Raw genomic sequence first — 13118 nt, forward strand, 5'->3', positions numbered from 1 at the left:
TCTCTATCTTTCCCCTTCTCAGAGTCCTGCACAGGGGCTCCAAATAGACCCCAGCACTGAGCTAGTTAGAACCAGGAGAGCAAAGTTAGATTGAGGACAGATAGTGGAGGACCATCGATGCTGGAGGGTTGTTCTGGATGTAGAGGGGGAATTAGAACATTGACCAGAGAGCTTAGCTGTAGGAGAATTGCTCTGGAGACCAGGAGAAGCAGGGAGACAAGTGAAGAAGTTGGGCCAAGTCCTGGGGACAGGTGATGAAGCTGACCTAGGACAGTGGCAGTAGCGGTGGGAACAGAGGAGGGAATGATGAGAGACTGGTAGAGGAAAAGCAAGAGAACTTAGCTGATGACTTGTGGGGTACTTACTAGAAAGAGCTTTCTGACTTGGGTGGTGATGGCAGAGAAGCAAGTATCTGAGGGAAGGAGGAGACAACAGACAGGGCTCTGGGCATGCTAAGCTAAGCTGTTTCTGGGATGGTGATAGGGTAGAGACTGGAAGTGTGCAGACAGACAGGCAGGAACATAGATAGGGGCTGAAGATTGAAGGACAGGTGGGGGGGTCACCCCCAGACTTCTCTGTGGCCCTCAGACAGGAGTTTCCACCTAGAGAGAGGAAAGAGCCTTAGGCGTGGAGGGACTGCACAGAGCTGAAAGTGGGGCATGGCTTGGCAGGGCCTGAACTCAGAGACTTTTTCTGGGAGGCTTCCGGAGGTACTTCAAGGTCTGGCCTCTAGGCTGGGAAGCCAGCTGTCTAGTCAGTGCTTTAAAAGGACTAGAAGGAGCTAGAGGGAGGCTGGGTGACTCTAGAGGAGAGGCGGGGTGTGGAGATGGCAGCGCCCCCACCCCCACTTAAGCCTTATTTAAGGCCGGCCTCGGTGTTTGGTTGGCTAATGAACTAGATAAACAATTCCCCAAATAGATTAAAACGAAGTGTAACTTACAAAGGCGGCTGGTGATGATGGTTTATTCCCGGGCAGCGCACCATTTCTTTATTTCCAAAGATAATTCAGTGTAAATCACCTTAATTAAAAGTGTCAGCCCAGCCCATGAATATTGTACTTAGGAACGCGTTTCCTGGGTCCCAGTTATAATTTAAAACCCATGGATCACTAGGCAGTGAGTGACTGAGAAGGGAGGAAATCGTTGGGGGCAGGCTGTGGAAACAGGGAGGGCCGGAAGGCAGAGTGGATGAGCTGGGTGGGAGCCGGGCTGCCTGCAGCTCTGGGGCTCAGAGTTCTCCTCTCCAAGGCGGACCCTTCCCCAGACTCCTGTCTCTAGGGGACCAAGGACACTTGGAGGTGATCAGGTTATTGGAGGAAAGGAAGGGTGGGGGGCGCTTGCTCAGAGAGAGGGAAGGAGTCTGGGGTAGTACCAGCCCAGCTCCGGGGAAAGGGAAGAGGATTGCCAGGAAGAGACTCAGGATTGGCAAAAAGAGAGGCTGGACATTCTGACCCTAAATGTCCCCGTTTCTGTTCACAAGCAGAGTAAACTAAAGCCCAGAGTCAGCAGGACCCTCCCCAAAGCAGAGAGGGAAAAGAACTCGGAGCTCTGCCCTCCATCCTGACCCCTGAGTATCTCGAGGGAGGCAGCAATGGAGAAGCAGTACTTCCGACTTGGTCAGAGGTGAACTCAAATCCCAAACCCTGCACGGACTGTGTGAGCAGAGGTGTCGCTTAACCTCTGCTCGTCAACTTGGTAAAGATTTTTGTGAAGATTAAAGAGATAACACATGTAAAGTACAAGCCCATGCCTGACACGTGGTGGGTGCGCAAGAATTGTTCATTCCTTCCTTTTCTGTTCCAACCTGATCTCGCTCAGATAACACTCAGACCTCAGTCTGTAACAGCATTATACAGCAGATGCCTCATTTCTGTATCTGTCCATCCAGCATGGTGCCTGGCCCAGTGGTGACGTCAGTACTTGTGACTGAGTGAAGGAATGATAAAAGTAATGAACTCACAAACGAGTTGCTCCTCAAGAGCAGCTCAGTTTCCTCTCTGTATCCCCAATGCCTAGATCAGGGCCTGGCATGGAGCAGGAATCCAGGGACCATTTATGAACAAAATGTAATTGAAAGGAAACTGGTCTGGCTGTCCTTCCCAGTCTGTGATGCCCCCACTGTGTGATCGGATGGGCAGACAGCTCTGCTTTTACACTCAGACTTTAGCCTCACCCTGCTGCTGAGCCTGGTGGCCCCAGCACTGTGATGTCCATGTCTGCATGCGTGGGTGTGTGTCCACATGTGTCTGCATGTGTGTGTGAGTGCATGGGTGTGTACTGGTGCACATGGGTGTCTGTATTTATGCATGTGTTTATGTGGATGTTGGTACATGACTTCATCCAGGTCTGGGTGACTGTTATGAATGTGTCTTTATGGACATGTCTCTGGGAATAGGACTCTGTGCTTGTGCATCTGCTTGCCTGTCTGAGTGTCCAGGTGTGACCACATGTATCTATGTGATTGTTGACAGAATTATAGAGAGACATTGGATATGTGTGTATCTGCCTTTATACCAAGGTTTCTCAACCTTGGCACTATTGACATTTGGGGCTGGATAATTCTTTGTGGTGAGGGGCTATCCAGTACACTGTAGGATGGTTAATATCCTCTATCCACTAGATGCCAGTAACAAACTCTCTGCCCCCAGTTGTGACAATCAAAAATGTCTCCAGACATTGCCAAATGTCCCCTGGAGGGCAAAATGGCCCCAGGTGAGAATCACTGCTTTATCCGAATCTGCCTATGCCTCTGCTCACATATTGAGTGTGTCTGTGTCTGACCCTGTGGGTGTTCCCTGTGTATATGCCTCTTGAGTGGCTGTGTGTGCCGTGTATTCTGCCTTGGGTGTGTGTCTGTGTGTCTTTTGTGCTTTATGGATATCTGTGTGGGTGTGCTCTACCTGTATAGCTTGTTTGTGTGTCTGTGCGGGAACCCTAGGTGAATGGGCTGTGTCTGCTTCCTGCATGTATCAGCCAGCGCCTCCGCATGCATGTATTTGTGTGTGTGTGTGTAAGTGCATGTGCGTGAATGTGTGAGCACAGATGTGGTGAGCGTAGTGGGGGCAGCAGGGAGGGAGGGACAGGAACAGGGATATTAATGTTTCTGAAGTGGATCTGATTTGATACCTCTTGTTCCATTGTCAGCATCTGTTTAGCGAGGATTTGTAATACTTTGTGGCTCTGGATCACTCATGCTTAGCACAGGATGTGGCCTTGCATACCAATTTTGTTATTAAACACAGTCCTCACCTCCCCCACAGCCCATCCATCACCTCCCACCCCTGCCCCCGCCTGCTCCGAGCCGCCCACCATATTTCAGGGCCCAGCTCCCGCCCGCCTGCCGCGCCCGATGCCGGAGGGCCTGGGGCTGACAAATTGAATCAGGGGGAGATCATTCCTAACTGCCTAACGCAGTTTGCAGCATGTTGGAGGGAGAATTGACAAGAGCCGTGTCAGCTCCATCACCCCAATCCCATAGGAGCTAAGAGCAGGCTGGTGACGGGGGTGGAGGGAAGGGGGCATCCAGGACAGGCAGATTCCTCAGGGCTGATACCAAGAGTCAGGTAAAGCTCCTTTCCTCGGATCCACAGGGGATCCTACCATGCCTGGTGTCTGTACCCCCCTCCCAGGGCCAGTTCTGGCCCTCGGCCCCTGGTGGAGGCTGAGGTAGGCAGGGCCAGCTGGGGTTGACTGAACCAGGTGGAGCTTGGCTGAGCTGGGCTGGGCTAGGCTGGCTATGCCTTCTCTCTTTGAGGTCGTCTTGCTAGTCCACTCTTGCATGCCCTGGGCAGTAAGTGGAATGGTCACCCTGTTCTCTTCTTTCTTGGCAGCAAGAATTCCCTTCTGAAGGATGCCATGGCTCCAGGCACCCCAAAGGTAGGTGGACGATTGTGTGTTTTCCTCCTACCCATCCGAACCTTGGCCCAGAACTGGTTCCTCTTGAGAAAAAGGAGCTCTTCCTGGATCCCTAACTGTCTCCAGGGTTTGATAGTCAGCCTGAGATCTAGGCTGCCCTGTGTGCTTGAGTGTGTGTATGTGTATGTGTGTGTGTGTGCGTGTGCGTGTAGCCTGGGTATGAGCCAGAGTGTGCTCATCTGACTTCCTTCTCTTCTAGTCAGGACAGGGCAAGAATGACCTGGGGGTGTGGGAGACCCCGACACTAAGGTTGGGGAGACTCAAAGGAGGAAGGTGACCTGTAGCAGGTAAAGAAAATTATATAGAAGTGCAGGTCCAGACAGATAGTGCAGGGCCTTAGAAGCCAGACCATGGGGGCGGGGTGTGGGTGTGTGTGTGGGGGTGTGTGTACTTTGTCCTGAGGGCAGTAGGGAGCCAGGGAGGATGGTGGGCTCATTTAGGGAGACAGTCTGCCCCTTCTGAACAGACACTATGGGAGAGAGGCTTGAAAGCATCAGATGGAGAAAGGAAAAGTGAAGGGCAAGTAGCTGGCTCAAAAGAGGTGCCAGAGAGCCCTCAGCACAATGATATAATTTGTACCAAGATCTCCCATAGGTGGCCACAGAGGCATGTGGTACTGCTTCCCCAAAGGTGATGATTTTGAGGGAGTGGGGAAGTGGAGAGGAGAACTAAACCCTCACTCACTGAGTGTCCCCTTCCCCACCCCTCAGTAAGGAGGCATCCTTTCTTATAAGTTCTCACAATGACTCATAAGGGCAGGAATCCCTATCCCTTTCTATAGGAGTGAGGAGTGAGTGTTGAAGCTTTGGGAATGGATGAAATCCATCAGGGGGAGTGTATGGAGAGATCAGAGCAAAAGCCAAGAAGAAAATCTGGGGACTCCTGCACTGGGGTCAAGATAAGGTACCAGAGCTAGGAAAGGGGCAGAGGAGGAACAGTCACAAGTCAGGAGGGGTGCAGGAGAGCATGGTGTCCCAGACTTCTAAGGGAAAAAAGTTCCAGAACATATGGGGTGATCAGCAAATGGAGAAAGGCTGGAGAAGGAGGCCATTGTATTTATAAGTCTTAAAGGCACTGGTGACCTCTGAGAGGGCAGTTTTGGGAAAAGGAGCCAGAGTGACAATATTACCTCCAGGGATTGGCCCCACTCCCCTGCAGGCCTTTAAAAAGGGTGAGAGTGGACTTTGCCTTTCCTTCAGAAAATCCCTCAACACAGCAAGCTCGACAGAGGAAGAACAGAGAACCTAGCCCAGCCTTGGACTGGTGCAGGCCCTGGCCAAAGAAGCAAAGCCCTCCCAGCCCTAGAGGGAAAAGGCGGGGGTGCCAGGCAGCTGTGGACCATAGTGGGGGCCACACCCGCTGAGCTTGGCCAGCCCTCAGCATTCAACGATGGTGGTGAGGAAGGCAGGTTGTGGACAAGCCGCCAAGAGGGCCACCACAACCACGGACACCTGACACCTGAGCATGACCGGCAGGGCTGGGGACTGGACCCCAGCGAGGCCTGTGTTGTAAGGACAAACACAGACACAATCCATTTCCATACCTAGATCCCCATATACACAGGTGCCCACACCCAGGTCAGGATACGCACATAGGAAGTCTTAAACGTGTACAGATTCTTGCAACCACAGACACAGGCATGTTGATCATCAGACTCAGAGGCCAGCGCCACTGCTCACCAACTTCCAGACACGTGCCCACAGCCCCAGGCTGACCATTCCAGGGTCTATCCTCTGCCTTGACCGAGGCTTTAGGGAAGCAGGTCATGGGTGGAAGAGGCACGAGGTAGAAGGTTCAAGCAAGAGACTGAGAGGACAGGGAGAAGGAGGGGGGGAGGAGGCGGAGAGGGCGAGGGGGCCTTAGACAAGATTGATGGCGTCGTTGCCATTAAGAAAAAAATTAGCCGTTGGCGGCTATCATATTAAAGGGTGAAGAAGCCGTGAATTATTTTCTTAAAGATCTTATCGCTTACAATGATAATTTTACCTTCCAAAAGGCCACTTTTAATGAGGCGAAGAGCCAGGCAAAAAGTCATGATTTAATGCCGGGATTTTTTTTTCAAAACACATTTTACTGCTTTTTGGTCCATGTTTAAAAAGCGCCAGTGACCTTTTTTTATTCCGCTTGCCCCAGGTGTAATGCTGAGGCCTCTCAGGGCTTCTAACCTAGAGAGAATGAGAGAAAGAGAGAGAAAGCACACAAGCGTGAGCTTTTTCCTGGTGGTGAGCGGGGGCCCCACGTTGTTTCCCCTCCCCAGCATCCTCCTCAGGACCAGAGACAGAGAAAGACATTGCTTGAAGCCCACCTCTTTTCTGAGCCTAGTCACCCATTAGGCCTCTTCCTGGGCCTGGGTGGGTGAGGAAGGGGCTCTAAGTTGCAGGGAAGCCCACCCCAGGTCCTTCCCCAGCCTCTTCTCTCCTCCAGCTCTTGGTGTGAGGCCAAGTCAGAGCGCCCCGCCAGACCGGTGGCCGCCCCTCCCTCCCAGGGCCCTTGCCGGAGGATGTGCATGGCCCCTGCATGCGGATCACATCCTAAGGCTCAGTCGGAGATGAAGGATAAATGGCTGCTCCATCTTTCCCAAATTGCTTTCTTTGGGCTGTCACTGGCGATTTGGCATGGGTTTCTAGGCTGGGGAGGCCTCCTAGGGAATTGTATGCTTCCGGCTCAGAGCTGCGCAGGCTGGAGAAGGTGGAGGGTGGAAGTACGGATTGCTTTCAGGCCTCCAGGCCCCCAGTTTGCAGCTGAACAGGCCTTGGCGAGAGCCGGCATGAGCAGGCTGAACGTGCCATGTGGTATTTAGAATTGTGGTGCTTGCACACAATTTAAAGCAGACAGTTTATTAATCTAAACTGCTGGCGTATGTAGAAGAGGCCGTACAGGATTGACATGGGGGGATTAGTTTTGCTGGGGTTTTTGCTGGGGTCATTGCCGCAGCGCAGGGATAAATGGACCCAGCGTACATCCCTAGCTGTACACAGGAAACTCATACATGCTATTTAATTTACTGTCTCTGTAGCAGGGCTGCCATCAGCCTGTATTAAGGGCAGGCAGGGCAGCAGATATGTGGCTTTACCCCCAACTCTTCTGGGGGGTCCAAGAGTCTCTGCTTGCTAAGGGAGAACAAAGCACGTATCGGCTCAGCCCACTGGGAGTGGGCTGGGAGTCCCGCCCCACTGGGGCAGAGATTAGCTGGGGTCTAAGAGGTTTGGACTCTCTCAGGGGGTCTCTACCCATCCCTAGAATCAAGTCATCCTCTCCCACAACCACACTCCCAGGGCCTGACCACGTGCCTTCAGAATCTCAAGAGGGTCCCTCTATGGCTCTGCCCTCGTCCTCTCTGCCCCAATCCCAAAAGCCCCACAGGACTGGGAACTCTAGGGGACTGACTGTCCTTTTTCTCCTTCCAGTCCCTTCTGTTGTCTACTTCCATCAAGAGGGAAGGCGAGTCGCCGACGGCATCACCCCACTCCTCCGCCACTGACGACCTGCACCATTCAGACAGATACCAGGTGAGGAGGGTAGGGGAGCGTGAGCAGGAAGCTCACTGGGATGAGAGCCCAGAGGGTGTGCCTGGTGCTAACTCCTCCCTCCTCAGGAGGTGAGAAGAGAGGCCTGAACCGTGTTTGTTTCCCTCTGTCTAACGCCCCTAACTGAACCCAGAAGGCACAGGTGTCAGGGAACAGGCCTTAAATAGATGGGTTTTAGGGAGTGATGCCCAAGTCACCTGGGCTCTGGTGGGCTCTGAGCGCCTCTGAAGCATCCCGCCCATCAGGAGGTATCCTATGGGGTTGGTCTTCATGAGGAGCCCAGAGACCTAGCCCAGAATCACCTGAAGACTTCAGACCTCAAAACTAGGATCCCTCAAACAAAAAACTATTCAATCCTGCCAAACCATGGTATCAGACCAGAGAGAGAGAGGCAGACGTTGCCTGTGAGGGCCTTGGGCACAGGAAAGGAGTAATCACACTGTCCTAAAAGATCACAGCAGAAGGTGGCCCATGGGTAACATCCTAGCTCTATATGGACCTTCTTTGTGGAGGAAGGAGAAAGAACTTCCCCCAGAAGCTTCTGTCTGAGGAGAGACAGAGCCCTGCCTTTGGGAGCCCATCAGATGGAAGAAAACACGGCCCTGCTCCAAGAAACATTTGTCTAAATGGCAACAGGGCTCCTCAGGGAGCCCCCATGTGAAAAGGGAAAAACAGCCCTGACTCAGTAGCCCTGATCTGATGAAGAAAAACAAGACAGCAGGGACCTATAACCTAGAGGAGAGAACCAGGGTCCCTCTGGCACACACAAAGCCTTTGTTGGAACTAGAGGTGTTCTCTTTGGGCACCCCTTCCCCTCAACTGACACAGCCTGGCATCAAGGTGCAGAGCGTGGAGAGTGGAGTGCCAAGGGTGGGCTGGGCACCAGCCTCCACTGGCACCTCTCTGCTGGATGCCTTTGTAGGGGACCCAAAGTGCCAGCCCTGGGGAGGGATCCCTGCTCTCATGAACCCTGGTTTGAGAGAGACAGCTTAGTCCAGCCCCTGGGAGACACTGCCCTCACCCAGACAACCCTGGTTTAGGTGAAGAAATGACCCAACACTAGGGAATTCTGCTCTGATAGGGAGACAAGGCTCTGTACCAGAGAGTTCCACTCCAAAGGGATAGACAGAGCCCTGCCTTTGGAGGTCTTTCCTCTCTACTTCAGTCACAACATTCAGCCTCACCGTCTGCTGAACTAGAAAGCGTAACTGCCAGGCGTAGGCCAGGCGTGCTAGGCATGGCACCAAGGCCTTCTGTGATTTAGGTTCCACCTGGATTTCCAGCTTCCATTCCTAATACTGCCCTCCATGAATCCTACAGGCTACCCTGTATCATGCTACCCACTCCCTGGCTGTGCCATTCCTTTCTTGCCTCTGCATTTTTACACATGTTGTTTCTTTTTTTTTTTTTTTTTTTTGTGAGGAAGATCAGCCCTGAGCTAACATCCATGCCAATCCTCCTCTTTTTGCTGAGGAAGACTGGCCCTGAGCTAACGTGTATTGCCAATCCTCCTCCTTTTTATCTCCTTTTTCCCCCAAAGCCCCAGTAGATAATTGTGTATCATAGTTGCACATCCTTCTAGTTGCTGTATGTGGGACGCCTCCTCAGCATGGCCGGACAAGCAGTGCGTTGGTGCGCGCCCAGGATCCAAACCCGGGCCGCCAGTAGCCCAGTGCGTGCACTTAACCGCTAAGCCACGGGGCCGGCCCCTCACATGTTGTTTCTTCTAATGGGACTATTTTACCCCACCCCATCAAATTTCTATTTATCCTTCAACATCCTGCCCAAATACCATCTCCTCCAGGAAACCTTTCTGGATTAGCTGTCTCTTCTTATGACTGCTGTGTGTCCATGTTATTGTCCTTACCCTATTTTGTGATCACCTGTTTAGTTATGTTTCTGTTATCTACTAGTATATAACAAACCATCCCCAAACTTAGTGGCTTAACACAATTTATTATTTCTCATGATTCTGTCAGTTGACTGGGCCTTTCCTCACTCGTGCAGCTCATTCAGCTGGAGGACTGGCTGGGCTGGAAAGTCCAAAATGGCCTCACCACATGTCTGGGAGATGGGGGTGCCTTGATTCTCTTCCACGTGGCCTCTCCTCCTCCAGTAGGTTAGATCGGCTTCCCTACTTGGCAGTCTCAGGGCAGTGTCACATCAAAAGGGCAAAAGCCAAAGCTGCAAGGCCTCTTGAGGCCTAAACTCTAGCACTCACAAGTCACTTAGCAAAGCAAGTCACAAAGCTAACCATAATCAAGGAAGGAGGAAATGCAGCTCTTGAGAGGAGGAGCTGCAAAGGATTGGGCCATATGTAATCTCTCACAATGAGCCTGACTCTTCCACTAGACTTGGAGTTCCTCCAAGGCAAGGACCCTGTCTTATCCTTCTTTACTCAAACATTTATCTAGTACTTACTCATGCTCAGCCCAGTGCCCTTGCCTTCAAGGGGTTAGATTTGCAATAGATAATTATAGCCCAGTGTTTTAAGTGCCACAACAGGAGTATAAATAAGTTTTTAGGATAGCATGTGGAAAGAGGGGAAAATCAGAGCAAGCGTCACAGAGGAGGTAATGATTGAACAGGGTTTCAGAGGACGAGTAGGAGTTCACTCTGGTGGGCAAGGAAGAAGGTATTCCAGGTCAAGGCAACAGTATGTGCAAAGGGTATAAAGGTATAATACAGAATGATGTATTCGGGCACATGCTAGCAGCTTGGTTTTGTTAGAATGTAAAATACAAGGGGAACCGGTAGGAGGTGAAGCTGGAAAGTACCCCAAGGACTAGCTGGGTATCCCATCCTCTGATCTTTAGGCAATGCGTGACATGTGGTAGTTGCTCAATTATATTGGATTTTTTTCAGAAGTCATTGAACTAGGCCTTGAAAGCAGGGGTATTGGTTTCTGGTTTGGATTCCCATTTACTTAGCCCCTGCTGGGTTGCCTAACCCTCTTAACCATTACCTCACTTTACCCTCGTAGCAATTGTGCAGGCTAGGATTCACTGCCCCGGGTTTGTTGCTAAGGAAACAGGCCTAGACAGGGGAAGTGACTTTTCTAAGAACACATAAATTATGAGTCACAGAGTCAAGATTTGAACTGGAGTCTGTCTGGCCCTGAATCTTAAATTGTTTCCTAGCCCTGCACTGGGCTCAGGGGCTTCCCTCATAAGTATTCTCCTCCCCTTCCCACTGATATCTCCTGCATGGTAGACCTTGTGCTGGGTGACTTGACAGAGATGTCCCCCAAGTAGAAGGGACAGACATGTAAACAATCAAAATATACAAGATTGGGGGAAGCCAAGACACCATGAAAACTCAGAGGAGGCAACTAACCCAACTTTGGGGGAAAAATGAAGCCTTCCCAGAGTCTTGAAGGATGAATAAAAGTTAACCAAGCAGGGCATATGGGGGCATGGAAGATAATCTAGCCCAGAGTCCAGAGCATGGAGCACTCAAAGAGCCGCTGGTAGCTCTACAAAGCTGTGTCAGGCTGGCAAAGGGAGAGAGCAGGAGTGGTAGAAGAATCTGGAGAACAGGTGGAGAAGGCCTGCATGCCATGTTGCAGATCTTCTAGGTGGAGAACCACTGAAGGATTTAAAGAAGGTGGGGGAGGGGGAGACAGGGTCAATTTTGCACAATACAAAGATCACACTGCGTGTAGCGTGGAGGATGGGTTACACAGAGAGACACCAGAAACCAGGCCAGAAGGGAGACAGCTTCAAATTTAGAGAGCTCATAAAATTATGAACTAGAGCAGTGCCATTCAAGAAAGGTATAGCCATTGAGTAAACACTAGGGGATGACTTGCCTGTGCCAAGCCCTGTGCTGGGCTCTGGGTTCACCCATGACTCACAAGTGGCCCCAACCCTGGAGTGGTCAGTCCACTGTTAAAAATTTGTATGAGCTGGTGCAGCGGTCAAGTGTGCGCGCTCTCCGCTTTGGTGGCCACCGGTTCGCAGAGTCAGATCCTGGGCGCCCACTAACGCACTGCTTGTCAAGCCATGCTGTGGCGGTGTCCGATATACAGTAGAGGAAGATGGGCACAGATCTTAGCCCAGGGCCAATCTTCCTCAGCAAAATGAGGAGGATTGGCACCCGATGTTAGCTCAGGGCTGATCTTCCTCACAAACAAACAAAAAATTTGTATGAACTATACTGCGGGTAGAGATGGAAGTCCTCTAACAGGAGGAAAAGATCTTTTTCGGTTAAGCCTGGAAGGATGAGTAAGAGATGCCCAGAGGTGGAAATGCGAAGATTTAAGAGACCTTTAAAGGTAGACTCCCTGGGATCTAGAGGACTGAGTGTGAGGAATGAAGGAGGTTGAGGTCAAGGACGACTCGCAAGTTTTCGGTGTGTGCACACCTGAGTGGATGGTGGTATCCCCTTATGAACTGAGAACCCAGAAGGCGCCTGTTTGAGGGATATCAAGCTCCACGTTGGCCACGTAGGTGTGCGGTGCCTGTGAGAGCTCCAGGGGATGTCCAGCAGACAGCTGAAACGTCAGGAGTCCTCTCACAACGGGGCTGCTGAACGGCTAAGGGCTGGGGGCGGGATAGTTGGGACACGCGGGGGATCACCCACGGGCGATCGGGAATTTCCAGCAAAGCGCCAGCCTCGGCGCCGCTGCCCTAGGACAGCGGGGCTCTGGGACGGAAGGAGCCCCGCGCTGGCAGGGTGGGTGGAGCGGGGTGGGAGGACCCGGCAGCAGCTAAAACTCAGGCGGATAGGTTTTGCGGGCTGTGGGAGGGAGCCCAGGGCGGCCCCAGCCGGTTGCTACCAGAGTACGAGCAGCTGTTTCCTGGTCCCGGTCAGGCCGCGCACCCCCCACCCCACCGTGAACTTTCACCCCCGGCGCGCGACGGCGGCGGGTCACATGATCAGGGCCAACATGGCCGCCGCCGCCGCCGGGAGCTGAGGTGCCGCCGCCGCCGGGCAGCCGGGGGGAATCCGCCCGCATCGCCGCCCTCGCCAGCCGGGCGGCCGCGGGGCCCGGAGCGCCGGAGGCCGGGGCTGGGGCGGCACCGCGCCGCGGCAACGGGGTCCCGTTAGAGCATCCCCCGGCGGCTATGCCGAGGGCCCGGAGCGGCCGGCGGAGCAGGGGGGCCGGCGGGAGGGAGGAAGTAGGTTTGTTTACGGGCTGTGTGGGGCGGGGCAGGCCTGGACCGGGGTCCGGTGCTGGGGCGGGGGCCAGCACTCCAGGCCGCGCCTGACGCTCTCTCTTCTTTTTTTGCATCTGCTGGGGATCTTCTCCCAGACCTTCCTGCGAGTGCGAGCCAACCGGCAGACCCGACTGAATGGTGAGTCTCCCCGGCCCCTCCCTCCGCCCCACCCCCGGCCTCCTCCCTCCCTCGCTGCCCGCACCTCCTGGCTTGCCTAGGTCTCTTCGACTTTGGGGCCCATTGGCTCTGTCGCAGTCACAGCGCCTGAGAATGTGCTAACCGAGCCGGCTGCCCTCAGTTTTCCCGTCTGTCTAATGGAGGTTATGGTTCCTAGCTCTTGCCCAAGCCTCTCTAAAGGCCTTGAAGAACCTTGGGGGCCTATAAGTGCCAGAGAATGAGGAACAAGATACACAATTCCACTCGGGAGCTCAGCTTTGAATTTGCTAACTGCTGGGACCTCACTGTACAAGCTGGCAGGGCGCTGAGAATGTTTTTCTTCCAGTTTTTAATCAGTG

General features: G+C 52.9%; 1 protein-coding gene across 3 annotated transcripts in view; it reads left to right on the top strand.

Annotated features, from left to right (window-relative positions):
- RNF220 (ring finger protein 220) overlaps positions 1-13118 on the top strand; it is a 214882-nt gene that overhangs the window by 183296 nt on the left and 18468 nt on the right. For 2 of the 3 annotated variants that reach the window (XM_058552206.1, XM_058552207.1), the window contains exons 3-5: positions 3830-3875; positions 7322-7423; positions 12699-12741. In XM_058552206.1, the coding sequence (XP_058408189.1) occupies positions 3830-3875; positions 7322-7423; positions 12699-12741 (191 nt within the window). Of the gene's footprint in view, positions 1-3829; positions 3876-7321; positions 7424-12390; positions 12565-12698; positions 12742-13118 lie in introns of those variants that run through there. The other variant, XM_058552208.1, reaches the window with a different exon arrangement.

The sequence above is a fragment of the Diceros bicornis genome, chromosome 13 (assembly GCF_020826845.1).
Source record: "Diceros bicornis minor isolate mBicDic1 chromosome 13, mDicBic1.mat.cur, whole genome shotgun sequence".
Classification (NCBI taxonomy): Eukaryota; Metazoa; Chordata; class Mammalia; order Perissodactyla; family Rhinocerotidae; genus Diceros; species Diceros bicornis.